The sequence below is a fragment of the Seriola lalandi genome, unplaced genomic scaffold, assembly GCF_002814215.2.
Source record: "Seriola lalandi dorsalis isolate HSWRI2012SDOR001 ecotype SW California unplaced genomic scaffold, Sedor1 jcf7180002054866, whole genome shotgun sequence".
Lineage (NCBI taxonomy): Eukaryota > Metazoa > Chordata > Actinopteri > Carangiformes > Carangidae > Seriola > Seriola lalandi.
Window position 1 is genome coordinate 415238 of NW_019525419.1, and position 18952 is coordinate 434189.

Below are 18952 nucleotides of genomic sequence, written 5' to 3' on the forward strand. Positions count from 1 at the left end.
CAGCGTCCAGCAGGAAGATTTATAATTCAAACACTGACCAACCTGTAATGGAACAAAGTGAAACTCAACAGCAAAAACCAAGCAGAACTGAACTGGAACTAACCTTGAGGACAAAACCGCTATTAAAGGATCAGTTTGACCAAATTAAAACATCTTTTTTCTCACCACAAGTGGCGTCTAAACATACACGTTTAGATATTATGCGCTGCGGTACAGGAATTTCATAAACTGAAAAATTACTTTGAAAATCTCAACAGCAAAGCATTTTCCCAGAAACAGTAATACAGGATAATTTACTGACTTCCCTGTAGACAGTTTTATTTGGAACTATTTCTTCTGTAGAAAGCAGTAACAGAGTTGTTTCTGGAAGGACATGTTGCTGTGGAGTTTTCCTAATGTCATTTTTCAGTGCTTTGAGCAGCACAAATTTAATTTTTTCACCTTCGTTGTAGCACAGTGGCGGCAGAGGTCTGAGAGATGAATATCTCAAAGCCTCCGCAGATAAAACCAAAAATATTTACATGACTTAACATGTCAATGGGGCAACTGAGCAAATGTTTGCTTGAGATTTATCCCCAAATTCCCATTGAGAAGAAAAACTACACTAATCATTATAGAAATTGTAGAAAAGATGAATATTTGTAATGCATTGGTAAGCTGATATATCGGGTCAGCAAGAGCAACAAACCCAGAAAGAACTAACCTCAGATATTTCAATATCAGATAACTCCAAAAACCCAACAATGAAGACATTAACTTTACCAAACTTTTATTCTGACACGTCGGTAAGAAGAAAGTATGCTAATGCAAAATAATGTCTGCAGTAATAAAATGGACCACTGGTCAGGGCATTCTCAAACATATCCTATTTTTGATAGTATTCATGGTCATTATTCTCTGAAATATCCATTCAATGCATCTACTTTTGTCATTATCTTTCTATATAGTAGGTTTCATCAATAGTGCCATTCCTGCCCTGGGTTCAAACTCCCTACTTCTGTTTGGCTGTAAACAAATACCAGCTGCTTTTCTGTTGTCTTAACACAACACTGAAATCTTAATGATAACAACATAACTTGTTGTGACAGCATGTTACCAGACCTTACCTGTACAGGTACAATTGTATATGTTCTAGAGGGAAAGATTCTATACTGAAGCGAACTAAAGCATAGTGCCTCCGGGTGCCATGGCTTTCATGTAAACAAGCTGGTCATGAATGGATGTCAGTGTTCTGTAGTTTTGGTGAATGGGTGGGTGCATGCAGCGGCGGCGGCGGCAGCAGCAGCAGCAGCTGGTTTAGGTCTGACCTGGAGTGTGTAAGCTCATGTGACGCAGACTAAACAGTAGGGAAGAGGGAGGGAGGTCAGAGGCTGGCTTACAGGAGAAAAAACAAAAAAGTGGGTCACTTCTCGTTGACAGAACTGCTGGAATGTGACGCCCGAACGAGCTGGTAGTTGTGATTTTAAGTATGGAGTATGAATTAATCCCTGCCTGTGAAAACTCAGTGTTAGTATTTGTGTCTGCATGTCACGTTGCATATGTCACGTTTCTGTCGGCACACTTGGAAGTCCGGCGACTTTATGTGTGTTAGTCATTTTTCACACAGCGCAGTTAAAACATAAAAGCCATAAGGGATGGTGCGGGGATGTGGGTGTGCTGCAGTGCAGTTTTGAAACTTTTTTTTTTTGTTGTTGTTGAAAATATGACAATTTCCCTTCATAAGTCAACTCAGGAAGCTGATCAGCTGAGTGTCAGTGTCACGCTGCCTCATTCACATCGTCCCACACAACTGTGAAACTCTGCTAGCTCTCTACTTTCAGTCCTTATTGTTCAAACACTCCCTCTTACCGCCTTTGTATTCTGGCTCCATCCCTCTCCTCATAAAACTTCAGTATGTTCACTGCCACTTTTAGATCTTACCCTGCTTCTACTTATTCTCACTGCTGCAACTCTCTCTGCCTGTTTTTCTTCCATTCTGTCACTCTGTCATCCCTCTTACTTGTCTTCCCCCTCTTTTCAACCCAACTTCCCTCTTCCACATTGTTTTCTCCTCTCTTTGCTGCTTTAACCGTCTCTGAGACAGCATTGATTGGTCCTGTCATCTGGTCAGCTGAACTGTCAGGGGCTGAAACTGATTTGTTCTGGTGAATCATTTCACAGCTGTTGGATAAAGAACATTTAATGTAACCTTTTCAGCAACTGGGAAAAACAGTGCTGACATTTGCTTCACCACCAGAGTTTAGAAAAAAACTACTTTGTAATCCTTCAACTCATGTTAAAACCAGCCCCCTAAATTGGATTTATAAGGTTTTCACATGATAACAGTGATATGTGGCCAACAGAGAGTTGTAATGATTCAGAAAAAGGTCTGAAATTAAGTTCTGGGTGGCTTGTATAGTAGCTGATAAGGAAGGCAACATTAAACTGCCAGATTGTGCAGTGGAGTTTGGTGTGATGTGCGCTCGAGTACAAAGAGACGAGAGAGGAAGAGAAAGTGAAAGAGACGAAGTGGCACACATCAGGGCTGAAGCTAGGACAGCTCCCATTGTAGCAAATCAAAGCACCGCTAATTGGTACAATTACAGAGACAGGACATGAGAGAATACAGAGCTGAGTGTGTGTGTGTGTGTGTGTGTGTGTGTGTTTGAGAGAGAGAGAGAGAGCGAGAGAGAGAGAGAATATGCACATATATACATTAGACAGAAGCAGATGAGACCGTGCTTCCAGATATCAAAATAAATTTGTTACACGTGTAACAACAACTAAGTGAGCTATCCTCTATCTGGCGAACAGGGATCTGTTCACTCCAAGATGGAAGAGGAGAAATTCTTTGAAGTCACAGCACTGGAAGGATGAATAATTTACATCACATTTACAGTGTAATGCAGTCTGAACCTTGCTCAGCATTTATTTGCATTAGTGCTTATTACACCTACTTATCTGACCCTGGTTGCTTTGGGTGATCTTCCCAAAACTACCACGGGGCTGGAGTGCTGTTGGCTTTATGTCTCACTGGTGTGTGCTGTGTTAACTGCAGGAATGGGAGCGATGATCTAAGGTGGAGCAAAGTGATGATCAACTGCCCGTGGTGCAGCGAGGCCTGAGCCCGGAGTGATGAGAAAAACAAACAGTTTGTGGCGAGGAGAAGCCGCGCCTATAAATCTCTTTTTAATACCCTGCAGTCGTGTTGTTTCCCCTCACAACAATAATTCACAAACAATCCAATAGTCGCTTCTCATAGGAAAGGCATATTACATAAAATCATTACCGAACTACCCCGAGGATTTTTCACGACCAGACACACACACGCTCACAAACACACAGAACAGATTCACACATTATACTTATTGAGGCTCACACACATTTCACAAATGATACACTAAGCAATTACTGTGGGAGGGAGAGAAAAAAGGCAGCAAAAGACAGCTATATGATACGACGTCTGTAAACCAGCTGACCACATATATGTGATTTACCACTCATACCCATTCACACACTCACAGGCAGGCAGCAATTATGACTTCATTCCCACTATCCCGAGTCATCTGCGGGGCAGACAAGCCGATTCAATTCAAAACTGATATTGAAAGAAGCCGCCACACAGACTGTAATCATACCCTGTTTGCCTACTCTGCAACACAGAGAACACGCTCCAGGCTATTTACCTCACCTCTGAATGAAATCTTGAGATATTACTCTCACCGCAGTCATTGTGTCAGACTCAGAGCAACGACTGGAGCACTAATAACCCCAAAAGACCTCTCAGTTATGAATGTGCTTATGTGTAAATGGAATGAGAAAGCAAAAGCATTGTTTTAGATTTGGTGGTCCATGTGGATTTCCCCTACAAGAGGCCTGCTTCCAAATAAAGCCTTTGTCTCCATCTGCTTGCACACACACACACACACGATTTTATTTATTCTGTTTATGAGTTTTGGAAAGCTTAGTTGCATAATAAAGTGTGCTTAGACGGTAATTTCTAACAGGAGACAACAGTTTTAAAGTCTCGTAAGATCACTGTTTAAGACTGCAACATTGCGCGGTGAAATCAGTTCATTCAGGTGAAGTAAGTGAAAAAGTGTGAATTTACTCTGGTGGACCAACAGCAGCCCGTCTCGACAGCGCTGACCTTTGACGGGGAACAGAAAGCCAGAGGATTCCAAAAGAGAGGAAGCTATCGTGGCTTATTAGCTGAGTTTAACCTTCCACTTTTTTTATTTATAGTAGAGTGTAATATAGAGTATAAACTGTTCCACAGCAGAAGAGCTGTTTGTGGGCAGTAGGTTAGATAGGAAATGATGATTAAAAATATGTTTTTAAGTAAACTATGTAAAGTTACTGCGATTGGCAGGTGCTGGAAAGTTTCTGGTTTGCAAATGTGTTAGCGGTTAGCTCAGCAGCAACAGGAAATCACCTAGCAGCCTTGCAATTAATCCCTATGACATCAAACCCCAAGGACCAAATAGACACGCAGATTAACGTCACTGTGCCACTTTCTTGTGCGACCAGGTTTGGTATTTTGATCATTTTTTTTATTTTTCTTGCTGCCTCTGTGTCTGTCTGTTTCTCATACATACACAGATATCCCTGGTTGCTTCCTTTTCTCCACACACTCCATCGTTTCCCCTTCAGATACACCTATTAGGATGAGCCTTTCAACCTTCACTCTCCCCCCTGCATTAAGCTTTGCACATTTTCAACCATCAAACCTCATTTCACAGCATGAAGTCTATATGCTTGTAGAAACGGGGGCATTGAGGAGACTCAATATTCTCCATATTCTCCTAGGTGGCCCATCACTCACCGTGAAATCCAGCGCATGGCTCTATAAATGGAAAATGGCTGAAGTGAGGTGCTTTCAACAGCCCAAGTATGTACTTTGAACTAAGCCTGAGTGTAGAGATCACCAAACATCTCACATGCAGGCAGGCAGAGGTTAAGAAATTCAAGTTTTAAAATGCAGCCAAGTGTTTTTTTGGTTTTCATTCTGATTCATTTTGTAGCTGACCTGGGATGAGGCACATGACCTCCTCTTATGGTTAAAAAAAACAGGTTCTTAATGTCACGCTGACTCATGAGAGCTGAGAACTTTATAAGAACTTTTAAGGAACAAAAGATAAGTTTGAGGCGATTTGGTAAAGGGAGAAATCAGACGCAACAAACAGAGAGAGATGGGTTTCATCTCAGTTTTCTGCCGGATAACAGACAAAAACACACCCTGTTGTGATATCAAATAACACCCATGGGGTTCTGCAAACAGAGGGGGAGGGAGATGGCCCGAGTCAGATCATAAGCCATGTTTTCATAACACACACTTTCCCTTCCTGGCAGGTGTGTGTCCATGTGTGTAGGTGTCCGTGATGTGTGTCTAAGATATCTTCTAACAAGCTCTTCAAAGAGTCACTGTTTAGACAGAGAGGGGAGGAGAAGCCTGTCTCTTCTCTCACAACGCACTCACGTAACCAGACAGTGGGAGTATCGGAACATAATCCAGAGTCTCCTGAGAACAAGGCAAGCCATATTCAAATACCTAAACCCAAAGCATGCAGAATAATATCCAAACTGCTCTCTCTGAACTCCTCTCCCTCTCATATCCACTGTAATGCACAGCTGGTTTACGTAGACACAACAACCTCTGGATACAGTTCCATAGCGAGACGTAATGTTCAATGTCTGACTATGTAGTGCCGAACAAACTGAACAGAACAGAAAACCTGTAATTGAAACAGCTCAAATTACAGTGTTGATACCTGTAACGGCCATATGAGAAAATAATTACCTCAGGTGCCTTGCTCAAGAACTCCCCAGTAATAACAGTAAAATCAGACTCAGTAATGAGTCCTGTAGCTCCAAAGTATTAGTGTTATAATCAACTTCCCTTTACAAATGAACTAAGAAGAAAAGTCTCAATGGCTTCACAATGACGAAGGACTTTTTTCCACATCTTTGCTGTTCGGCTTGAAAGAACACAACGGCAAAGAGAATATTTCCATAAATAACTGGCCACACGCTAAAAGATGTCAACACCCGGTGAGCAGTTTAACTCCCACATCAACTTTGCAGTTCATGCTATTTTGATCACTACCTTCAATATCGGAAAACACAAGGATGTTCTGTTGTCACACTAACTTTCACTCATTCTGCTGTCAAAGAGAGGGCGTCAAATACACAATCTCCAAGTTTACAGAATTGCGTAACAAATTTCTAATCTTACCACAACTTTGGACGTGTGGTGACATGTCACAATAAGACTGGACTACCACAGTTGGTTTCCTGGTCTGGTATTATCTCCTCCACCTAACTGTGGCTCTGACATGTTGGAAATCATTCAGCAGATATGATAAATTTTTTGTTATACTAAGAAAATCTTGGCTTTTCCTCAACATAAAATTAAAGAAATATCAGTTTTGAGTACTCTCCTTCTGTGCTTAACCATGCCTGTATCTTGTTAGTGTAGTAAATGTTACTTACGATCCAAGCCGTTGATGTACTTCATGGATATCTCACAATGTCCCCACACAGCGCTGACAATGGGATACAGCTTCTTGCCTTTCAGCCCTCTAAACGCCACTCCAAGATACTGTCCGTCCACCATGAAGCTCAGAGTTCCTTCGTCCATGTCCAGAATCACTAGCAGAGAGTCCGGCAGTGTGAATGACTCCTCCGGCTCCAGGAAACAAGGGTAAGATGGCAGCGAGCTGTGGGCCCGGTTCTTACTGTCATGGTAGAGCCGGTTACGTCCCAGATCCCAGCCCCAGGACTCACAGTCCGACCCCACCAACGCCGTGTACCCAACAGAATGTAACGGAGCCTCTGAGGTTGCCACCCCAACTACAGCGTGGGTGCCTCGTTGCCGGGCGGGCCAGTGGATCTTCCACACATGGAGACCCCTGGTGTATCCAACCCGCCCCCGGATGCAGTCCGTGCTCTGAGCGACCGGGTGGCGGTGAAATGTCAACTTATCTTCCTCTTTGATGAAGATGTTGAGCGAGCGGTCGTCAGGGTTCCATGCGTGACGGAGCTGGGTCTCGGGTCCAGCGCACGGCATGTCCAGTAGGAGATCCAGCCTGGGGGGTTTGGAGAAATCTGGGCCCCTAAGCTCTGGGTGCTGCCGGCGATGAGCCAAGGGCCGGTAGGACGGGGAGCCACCGCTTTCCCCGCGACCGTCTACCGATTTAATGCTGCCAGAAATCTTCTGGCCCATGGCTGCGATGGAAGGGTTGTCAGAAGGAAAAGGGGGAGGAAGTGGGGAGGGTGGTGATAGTGCAGGTGTGTGCTGCGCTGCGTGAAGCTTGACGTTACCTCATCAATGCGGTGGAGCTGAGAGAAAGTTCCTAATTGGAGAGTGGTGGTGGGAGATGAAGGAGGAGGTGATGAATGGAAGATGTCTGCGATCTGGTTTCATGCCACAAATGTCCTCAGAAAGACAGAGCGGGTGCCACTCCTGTAGAGAGAAGGTCCAGAGAAAAGAACAAATAAGTATTAACCCCTCTAATTGTTGGTTTTCAGCAAAATACAGTCTCAGGAATAAACTTGAAAAAGAACAAGGGAGAGATGATGACTGAAAGAGAAAGAAAGAAGTTAGCGAGAGAGGAGACTGATGGCAAGTGTTGGCAAAACTCCTTGTTTCACAGATTTTGTGGGGCTTTGCTTTGATGGGAGTAAACAATTAACAGGATGATACAGACACACACACACACACTAGCACAAATAGACACACACACACACATTTCCTCTGACTCATCCTGCATCCTCCCAACAAGCTCATGCGCCTATACCAACACTTGCACGCAGCCCTCCGAACATTCCCCAGTTGTGAAACGTTGCCCAGATTTGAAGCTGGCGCTCCCTCATTTAGCTAATGTAATTTTAATGAGTGTTGCCTGAGTTTGCACAAATATAAACACAACAGGAGGAAAACAAAAACATCAGGTAATTATTTATCTCCAGTCATTTGTGTGACAGAGTTGAAAAAGTCAGCTTGACTTGACCTTATCATCACACTTTATAAACAGATAACATGTGTTAGTATGACTAACAGTAGCAGACAGTTTCTGTTCTGCCACCTACAAAACTGCTCATGTTGATTCACAAGAACCTGACTTCTAGTAAGCAACTACCGTGGTTAATATTGTGGTTTAATTTTGAGAATGTTATTTCCATTATGTCATTTTCAGTGTAACACCTTTAGCACTCACTCAGGAACCTAAGTTTTAGTTTCGTTTTTGGTCGGTTTCTGTGTGATTTGTTTCCAGTTTTGGTTTCTTGAGTTATAGGGGGCAGTGTGTTGAAAACAACAGATGAAAATGTAAGTTCATGTTCAAACAAATGTCTTTTAATATTTCTTTCATCTCCTTTAGTTTACACATACACAACAAAAATTATATTAGGCAAAAATACTAATTTTGCCTATTTTTTTTTCAAGTTTCATAATTTCAAAAATACAATTTCATTAAATTTGCTCTCATAATCTAATATTTACTGTTATTTTACTTAACACCATATGAAGCTACATAATCATATAAAAAGATCATTTCACACAGACAGTTCTGAGAGGGTTTAAATGACGTAGTTATCTCTTCCAGGAACAGCAGCTGGTGCTTCCTGTTCACGGGAAAAGAGTCAGTCACACTGCGGGCAGATAGGGAAGTGGATGACGAAACTCTCTACATGTCTCATTTATCTGCTGCCTTTCCCGCCGCAAGCCACAAAACTTTATTTTTATGCATCTTCACTGAACTGACGGTTCTTCTGGTAAGACTGTCTAACACCTTGATTAGAGTGATGCACAGCTTATTTATGTGTCAACACTGCACTTCCTACATGTAAAAAAGAAAGAAAAAAAAAAGTCAAACAGATGGTTGTTTACACCTCTTGTCTCTATTTACACATGAACCAGTTACTTAAGCCTGGAAAGCCAATAATATTGAGCTGAAAAGACACTTCAAAAAATGCATCTTAAACAGAGGCCACTGTTTGTCCTTCTCTAAAATGTAAAGTTAATATAGAAATATGTACAGTGTTTTTATTTTTAAACAGATACTGATGACACAAGCACAAATATTCCCACCAAACCGGTCAGCCACCACACCACAGAGTGAGGTCATGGTGTAATTTTGTGTAAAATTTCTGTGCCCTGCAACACAAACACACACACACCTCTGTCTCATTTTGACTGTTCACATTTTCTCCATTATCCCTCTCTTTTTCTTTCGCCGTGAATGAGGTCATGGCAGCTGGCAGCCAATGTGTGCCACCACTCAGTTCACTCCTCAGCATGAGAGGGTTCAGTGCTCGGACACACACACACACACGCACACACACACAGACACACACACAGAGACAGCTGTCTCAGTGTGTGTCATCACGGCTGGCAGGTGGGTTAAGGGTGGACCCTGCATGGAAGATTCCAGAGTCATCACTGCCAAACTTCAGCCAAAGAAAACACTATTTAACACTGTACAAACTCAGTGTGTGTGTGTGTGTGTGTGTGTGTGTGTGTGTGTGTGTGTCTCTCAGCTGGCACAGTCTAGCACTGCATGAGGACGACAATCTGGCATTACACAGGCTGCCATCAAGGAGGCACTTGACCTCTGACCCCGTGTCGCTACGGTCACCGTTGCGTAGTAACCTCTCAGGAGGCTGGTGGTGGGCTGGCGCCGCGTTTGCTTCTGTGAATAGCGGCAACATGCTTTCACCATCTGTTGTTTACTCTCCCTCCCTCCACCTCCCCCTCCCTCCATCTCTCTCTTCTTCTGCAGCCAACTCAGTGAGGACCGACTGCACTTGTTCCCCCTCCCTTCATCTGCACTTTCAGCTGGGTTAGACAGGTATGGAGACACATATGCAAAGACGCACACTTAAATAAATACAAAATGCAGACGTTGCTATGATTTAAAGCTGCAACTAATGTTTATTTTCATTAGTAATCAATCTGAATATTATTTTCTTGATTAACTGATTAATCATTTGGTTTAGAGAATGTAAGAAAATCACAATTTTTCCCAATGACATTTCACATTCTTCAGATCACTTCATTTATGCAACCACCAGCCTTTGTATCACACAAGATAAAGGAAAGCAGGAATTCCTCAACTTTTAAAAGCTGAAACGGGGGAATGTTTGTAATTATCCGGTTACCATAAAAGAATAATTGTTTCAGCTGTACTGCGAATTTCAAACAAGTTACATTAAAATAGAAACTATTCTAGAAGCCTTATCAAAAAGTCCAAGAGCATGAGATAAGAAGGCAGACAGAGGACAGACAGACAGCAGCGTGCACCTGGTGTGTGGGCTGGATTCATCTGGCTTCTCATGCTGAACTACTAACAAGCTCCAGTCACTAAAAAGCTTGTAAGGGCTTGTGTGCATGTGTGTGTGTGTGTGTGTGTGTGTGTGTGTGTGTGTGTAACATTGTACAAGAGGAGGACACAGTGCGTGTGCGTGTGTGTGTCTGCCCTCAGACTGTGTTTCATTTTAAACTCTCCAACGAGCTCTGACTGGGCAGACAGGCTTTGAAGTCACACACAAACACAGACACAAACACAGGGGTAGGAAACTGCAGAGGAACCTCTCACTCATACTGCACCACCCTCAGAGAACAGACCAGAGATGTCTGTGGGCTTTTCCACAAGAATCCAGTCAAGTTCCTCAAAGGACCCAAAGCACTAAATGTCTAAATATGAACTTCTGAGTAACAGAAGTTAGTCAAGTTTTCCACCTATTGTCGAATACAGTAGTATTTACTGTATATGTGTGATCGCTTGTTTGTGTCTGAGAGGGTCGATCAAGGACAACCAGAGACCCACAAGGCCCCAGAGAGTCAGGACTAATAGCTACACAGTCATTCAGCCTTCCTGTTTCTGTGTTCATGCATGAATGTCTGGTCTGGTCTGAGTGCGTGCTCATCTTTCATCCCAGATCAGCTGGTCTGCAAGTTATCATCCCAGCCACCTGCAGACACAGTGTCAGCAGCAGAGACAGCTGTTGTCTTGTACCAATAATAATGTATGTGGAGACAATAGGCTTTGTTTAGTGGGTCAAATGTTGATGTAAAAGTTAAATGCTGTCAAAGATATTTCAAAGGAATAGTTAAGACATATTATTCACTTCCTGGCCAAGAGTAAGATAAGAAGATCGATAGCACACTCATATCTGTCTGTTTTAAAAAAGGTTCCAGCTAGCAGTTCCTTAGCTTAGCATAAAGACTGGAAACAAAATCTGCCTACCAGCACCTCTAAAGCTTATTATTTAACATGTTATATCTCATTTGTATAATCCAAACAAGAACTGAAATACAAAATGTTGTTTTAAGGTGGATGATTTCTTGGCCGGACTAGCTTTTTCTTGTTACTGTAAGGTTGCCAGGCAACCAACAGAGACCCTCAGGAAGCCCTGGCAAGAAAAGCTTTTTTTTCACTTTGATTTTTGTACGTGTTAAACAAATGAGAAAAAACATGTTAATTAGTGAACTTTAGTTGGATATTGCCAGGCTATATGTGTTTCCTTCATTGTCTGGTCTTTATGCAAGACTGATATCGTTCTTCTCATCTAACTCAAGAAAGCTAATAAGTATATTTACCAAAATGTCAAACTATTGCTGTAAAATATTTAAATTCCTCTGAGAACAAAAAGTTTATGACCTGCAACAAAGCTGATCTCAGTTTCAGCCACACTTCATGATTTGCCCCCAAAAAATCTGAGACACAAGGAACAGTTATTTGCAAAGACACTATGAACTATGAAATATTTAATAAGCTGCAACTAAAACATTTTACGTGTCTGTTTTCACATAAGAGATTCAGCAGCTTACTCCTGAAATATTGAGCAATCTGTCTTTTTCTTGGGGAATGACTATGGGTCTGCATTAAAATATGTCAGCAGTGTGCAAAATTAAATTTTTGCCTCACCTGTCAAGAGTCGCTGAACTCGAATAATTCCAGTCGTTGTGAATTCTGATGTAAGTGCAGAGTTAGGCACTTGTGTTCATTTAAAAATTGCTCACTGGCTGATATGTTGGTCAAGCTTGAAATTCAACATGAAAAGTCATGGAACTCTAATGACAAGGAAATACATTTGAAGTTTGAGAACAGGCAAATGCCAAACTAATTGCATGTGTCTCATTATAACTGACAGATTAAAGTTTTGCTCATCTGTGTTTTGTTTTGTTTTTTGCCTTTTTGCAACCCCAGTAAATCCCCACCACTGCATAACTGATTTCAAACAACTCTGACCTTATTTGAACCTTAGCTGTCATGATAAATTACAGCAGCTTGGCTTCATTCCTATGACATCTGAAAAAATGAATCACAAAGTGGCCACTTCTTCCACTTTCCACTTTTGGTGGGGGGGGGGCATTTGGGCACCACAGTGTATAAAAACAGAGCTGACATGCAATCACAATCACGCACACCAACAAACACACATACACACATTTATGTTATATCTCTTCATAGCAGGCAGCTGTAGCCACTAGATTAAACAAACTACCATCCTCTCTACATTGCTGACATTCATTCCTACTGAGGGAATCCCTGGGTAGCTGAGGATGCCAGAGTTAGACATAAACTGTACCGTCTGGCTCCTAAGAGGATGTCAAAATACAGACAGAGACTCCAAACTTATCTTGCAGCTGATGAGAAGAAGTGGTGCTCTCATATGGACATCTCTGGACTTATTAGGCAGTTGTGTAAGGAGACATCACCACTCTGTCATCACCGTCTCTCTTTGTAGGTTTGACTGTTTCCTCATACATCTTTCTCCTCCGTCTTCACCAGCTTTCTATCCTTCTTCTCCCTCATTTTTCCTCTACTTTCTTTCCTATTCCCCTATCCATTTGTCTCTGTCCCCGTCTCTCTGCACATCTCTCTGCCTTACTGTACCAGTGAATCCACGGAGACTACAGCAGAGCTGACATTCTATCAATTGGTCTCTCAGGCCTGCCATCAAATGCCACACCAAATGCCCCAGCGTCTACCATGCGGCAATCAATGCGAGCTCAGCATGCAGGAAGAGCAAAGTCTGCAAAACACGGAACACGAGCAAATTCACACGCAGCTGCATCCTAGTAAACGTGCTCACTGACGTCCCCAAACCCCCCCCCCCCCGCGCTCACAGAGATGACATTGACTGTGTACTTGTGGAAGAAATGACCTTTATACACAGGTTGATGGTTGCCTTTGGTGAGATTTCCCTGATGCACCACTTTCATGTACTCAGTCTGAACTCTTTACAAAATAACTCCAGTCATCACCCCCCCTCCTCCTCTAATGAATCATGTTCCTTCCTCCACATCTTCTGTCTGCCCCTCAATTCCAGTGTAAAATTCCCTCTTTGAACTTTTCTCCTTGGTCATCTGTAGGAACGGAAACTTGATAGTTGCCTAAAAAATGAAATGCACTATATTTAGACAGATTGAAAATCACAAGGTATACGCATGCACACTCGCACGGTGTCTGCTCCTAAGTTCTTATATTTCTCTCATGCCTGCTGTGACACCTTAAAATCCATGGTGCCCTCAGGGAAGACCATTAGTGCTGCAGTGATTGAGCACAGCCTAACGGAAAACCTATTAATCTCACACATACATGGATACACACACACACACACACACAGACACATATAGAAGGCCTTGGCAGTGCCATCCATAAAGCTCTCTGGAGTTGCAGTAGATTTAGGTGGCAGATTCACAACCCCAGCAGTAATGAAACTGAATCGAAGCTTGCCGGAATATGATGCACTGCTGCATCATTCATTTAACATCCAACCCGTTTTCACAAGAGTGTGATGAAACGTTTCACACGATTCAAACGCAACTCATGATTTTTTTTTCTTAAAACTCCAGCTTTATGTAAGGACGTCTGAAATTCAGACAAAATTTTTGAGGATGGTTTAAGAGTGGGCGGTTGAGGAATTTACAGATGTGAAACTACTGGTCTTTGCCAGTAAGTTAACTGATTGTTTATTTATCAAGAAATTAGACTAAATGTATTGCAAAATTTAACACCAATCTACTCAATATTTGTTGAGCTATTTCCATCTGGTGCGAAAGCGGTGGACCAACCAACAGACGGACGCTGCCAGAAATGCTAAACCTTAAAGAGCATTTGCTGCTTTTCTCTGTTTTGTGTAATTGTAAATTGAACATATTCGGGGTGTGGGGGAAAAAAAGCAATTTGAAGACATCACTTTGCATTTTTCTCCATTGTCTTACATTTTATTGACTAAGCAATTCATCAATTAGTCAAGCAATAATCAAGAGATTACACACACACACACACACACACACACACACACACACATTCATGTTTTATGATTGGAGCACTTGTCTCTCTCACCACAGGATTCTCCAAAATTGCTCTTTGCAAAGTGGAACATAGGGTGCTGTGCCAGGACATTGGACAGGGAAAAGTACATCCACACAAGCATGCACACACAAACAGCATGATATCGAGAAACCTCCCTCGTGTTCTCAAATTACAACCAAAGAAAGGGAGAAAATGAAGAAAAAGGAAGGAAGGAAATTAGAAAGAGCGCCTAAATAGAGCAATTACTTAAATAAAGGGACTAACTATAAAAAGGCAGCGGCTGTGGTGGAGGAGGGCTGTGTGGATTTGAGTGAAATAAAGAGAGCGAGAGGGAACACAAACAATGGAAGAGATGGAGAGAGAGAGAGAAACAGAGGTCAGCAGCTGACAAAACAAAAGGATAAAGTCAGAAAGGAGAGCTGCTATCTCTCTATCCCAGGATGGACCACACAAACACACCCTCCCCACCCCAATCCATAGACTAAACACAACACAGTGAGAAAAGCTACTGCAGGCAGCGCGGCGCGAGACGTCAGCTTAGGGGTGTTTGTAACATATAGACAAACAGTGTGTTTAAAAATAGAAAGCCGGATCTATCCTATTATTGTATGTGAGCGGGGGAAATCCTAGGGTAGCTTATCCCAGAACTCTCTCTCTCTATATCTACCGAACAAAAGCAGACACACACACACACACACACACACAAACACACACAAACACACACAAACACACACAAACACACACAGGGGTATCCCAGCTGGCCAGCTGGGGCTTCGAGACCATTAGGAAAATTAAAGGTGACAGAAGATGGGCAAGAGGAGGGAGAGAGGGAGGGAAGAGGAGAGGCCGAGTGCACAGTAGCATCCACAGGAGAGGAGTGTGTGTCGTAAAAAGGTTAACAGCAGCAGCAGTGTTTGGGCTGATCTTGTCTAATGTAAACAGAATAAAAAACTAATCATACTCAAAGCTACTTTAACCAACATGTGTTGTATAGGACTGTATAAACTGTCAGAAAGCACACTGTATCACATACAGCTCTGTTTCTTCCACAAGTACACACACCAACACACACACACACACACACTCCTGAAATAGCAACAATCCCTTTCAGATGAGACATATTTCGGCAATGACACACTACACCTTGTAGACTACACAACAGATCAAGCTGCTTACAGTGAATCTCCAGTGACTCTTCTTGTCTCGCTGCGTGAAGCTGATCAGCCTGAGTCCATGTTCAAATCCAGACGGCAGCCAAAACACAGCTGAACTCCTCCAACCAGCCGCCGGCAGCGAGAGAGCCCGAGGAAAGGGACAGGAGGACAGGAGGAAGAGAAAACCAGCAGCCCGCAAGTCAGTCTGAGACAGAAAGAGAGAGACTCCCTCTTTCCTCAGAGGGCTACCCACCTCTCCCTCCTCCTTACTCCTCCCTTGTTCCCTCCCTCTTTTCCCTCCCTGGAGCTTATCTGTCCTGAGGCTAACACTTCTTCCTCGCCCCCCCCCCTCCACCTTCCCCCAACACACTCCAACTCTAATGTGTGTTTCCAAGACAGTGTTGTCACAGCCGCTGACAACTACAGCTCCGAACAGACTTTCAGCTCCACTCCCGTTTCAGTTCCCCTTCAGTCTTTCCGAGAGATCCAGGGCGAACTGAGAGGGGAGAGAGAGAGAGAGAGAGAGACAGAGAGAGAGAGAGAGAGAGAGAGAGAGAGAGAGGGGAAGAGAAAGAGAAAGAGACATGAAGGGCTGAAAGCCGATCCCCTCTGATCTCATCAAGCAAAGTTACCAACAGCAACCAGACCGGCAGGCAGCTGAGAGAAACACCCGGTTCCTGACTCCCTCTTACTTACAAAGAGCTCACACCGAGCCAACCAAACCAAGCTCCCCCCTCCCCCCTCTGTTAAGAGAGACACACACAGACACACAGACACACACACATACACACACACACCTACACGTGCCGCTTATGCTGCACGAGTGGAGCATGTGGCATCAAGGTGCGAAAGGCCTCTCATGTCCTTTGTGTGCCAGGGGTGTTTGTAAGGTTAAAGTTGAAAAATAGAAACACCACAGAGGCTACAGATGCAGTAAAATGTAGAAACTCTCAAAAGATGAAATACTGATAGTGAGAAATGGCTCTTTCCACAATGTTAGATTATTGTCGCAGAGAACAAAGCGTCCCTTTTACCCCACTTTGTATTTCTGCAATTAACACATGACATCCACAACTGTCTGGGCGATGACCTGCACTGTTTTGTGCTGCTCTCTGTTCTTTCCTGTCGTCATATAGTATATCTGCCCACATCTGCACATTACTGCATAACTTGGCTCTGAGGTGATGTGATGACTAAGTTAATTTATCAGCCTTTTCCTGCAGCTACATCATTCACAAAGAAAGGGGAAGTAAGGAGAGCATTTGGAATAACAAATGCTTTCTTTCTCTCTTTCACTACAGTCATACAATACCATACAGACACATACACAAACAGCGGCAGACGTAAGTGTTTGCATTCACACAGGACTGAGGCTCAGCCAGCTCACTTCCTGTATGGACTTCCTTTTCCCAGGACTGCTGCAACAACCAGGGAACCAAACTCTCTACAACACCCTCCCCTCCCACGTTATCAGTACGTTATCATTCTCAGACGTCTACAATTAACAAAGAGGATGCATTTACTTAGGAGCTGGTGCAGTCAGAGGACACGCTGTCTCGCCCATCTAACACACACACACACACACACACACACACACACACACACAGTAAGCACATCTTGCCGTTAAATATGAAGCTAAAAAATGTAGATGCTTACACCCAATAAAACGGCAAACTGTCGTTTTTATGCGTCAGTTTTTATATGAACTTAACAGACGACATATATTGATATGTTTGATGGCAAGGTAGGTGGATTTGGTTATGCCAAGGCTAGCTGTTTACAGTCTTTGTGCTAAGTTAAGCTAACAGTCTACTGGCTGTAGCCCTATATTCATAACAGACATAAGAGGAAACTGAAAATGAGAGGCCACATCTCAAGGGGTTTATCCTCAAATTAAAATTTGAAATAAAAGAAATTTGGCTTAGATTTTCTCATTGAGCTCAGTGCAAGAAAGAAAACAGGCGTGTTTCCAAAAATTTTGAACTTTTACTTCAAATTTAAATTTATTTGTGCACTGTGCAACTTGCTTAGTTAAGTAAAACACGCAAGTCAGCAAAAACGTTCACATACACACAAAGTGTGTACACGTCCAAGCCGGTCAATTGGCCTCATTCAGACTAAGAGTTGGAAAAGGGGAAATGTGCAGATCTGTACAAACACACACTGGCAGCTATGGATCACCTGAGGCAGATGTATGTTAGACACATAACATGACTCATTATTCTAGACAGCAGCCGCTGCAGGTCAACGGTTTTGAATGTAAGCAGTCACTGTAGGCTTAACATAATACACACAGGTAGGGAGGAGGGAGGGGTTTGAACTCTGGCAAAGAATCTGAGGCTCCGTTTCCACGAAAGTCATGCTGCTGTGAGGCTAAATTCAGGTTTTATGGTTTGGGAAAATATTTCACCGACGATTTTCCCTTTGAATGAAGGATTTACTCAAAAAGAGATGCCTTATTTGTCATTTTAGGCAGTTGTGTGCACATGAAATAAGTTTAAATTCTTGGTTGTTTACACTAGTATAATTGCTGTAATCCAATCACTTTTATTTTGTAATCCTGCTTGCTGCCGAAATCCATCAGTTCTTCCACCAAGGCCAATTAAATGTTGTTCCTCCCAAGAAGAAGAAGAGGATTATATGAGTCTGGATTTGTAATATGACCAAAGGAGGTGACCAGGCGACGCTGCACTGATCAGCAAAGGATCAGCTTTTAAGACATGTTGAAGTTCCGGGTATACGGCGAGTATCTTCTGCTTCATCTAATTATTTTTCTGCTACTAATTTACAGTTTAATTTGCATGTAGAACACAAACCCACAAACTCAGCCCCCTAATTCTGCTGGATTAGAGGCTTTTCTGGGTTTTAGTTTTGGGAGGCTTTGCTTCAAACCAGTGATCACCGAAATAGATTGTGTTGTCCAGCTTCACAGGTTTCCCATACTGTGTGTAAAATCCTGATAAGGTGACATAAGGTGTTAAAGATAGTCCTCAGTGTATTTGATTGTTTTGATGCTTTGTTTATCTGTGATGTGCTTGATTATAAATCTCAGATTTAATTACTAAATTGCTTTGAGTTTGATAGTCTTGTTGTAGCTTACAGTTTGCCTTTCTGGTGCAGAGGTCAGGGTGTATTCATGTTTATATGTAGAACATATGTTTTTATGCATTTTCTGCACCTGAGTGTCAGTTTCCATTTATGTCACTATGTGAATTGTCAGTACGCTGCTGCACAAATCCACTAAAACTAATTAATGTACAGTTTTCGGTTTTTCTACAGTCTAATAAAAAGGGCTTCAGACTCACCTCTATCATCCTGAACAACAACCCAAAGATACAGTTTGACATTAAAGCTTCAAACAGAGGATTGCATCTGCGGTACATCCCCCATCTTCTCAGCTGGACTCTGCCATAAATTGCCCCCTGATTTTCTACCTCAAGGCACATTCACACTTAACGGACCCCATGGGGTCTGGGGACACGTGTGTGTGTG

At 42.7% G+C, this 18952-nt stretch overlaps 1 protein-coding gene across 2 annotated transcripts in view; it reads right to left on the minus strand.

The window, feature by feature from the left end:
• Positions 1–18952, minus strand: part of LOC111671123 (SPRY domain-containing SOCS box protein 4-like) — a 70590-nt gene that overhangs the window by 30123 nt on the left and 21515 nt on the right. The window contains exons 1-2 of one of the 2 annotated variants that reach the window (XM_023428142.2): positions 15483–15689; positions 6472–7444 (exon numbers count right to left, since the gene is read on the minus strand). In XM_023428142.2, coding sequence (XP_023283910.1) covers positions 6472–7204 — 733 coding nt within the window. In that variant the 5' untranslated portion in view covers positions 7205–7444; positions 15483–15689. Of the gene's footprint in view, positions 1–6471; positions 7445–15482; positions 15690–18952 lie in introns of those variants that run through there. The other variant, XM_023428143.2, reaches the window with a different exon arrangement.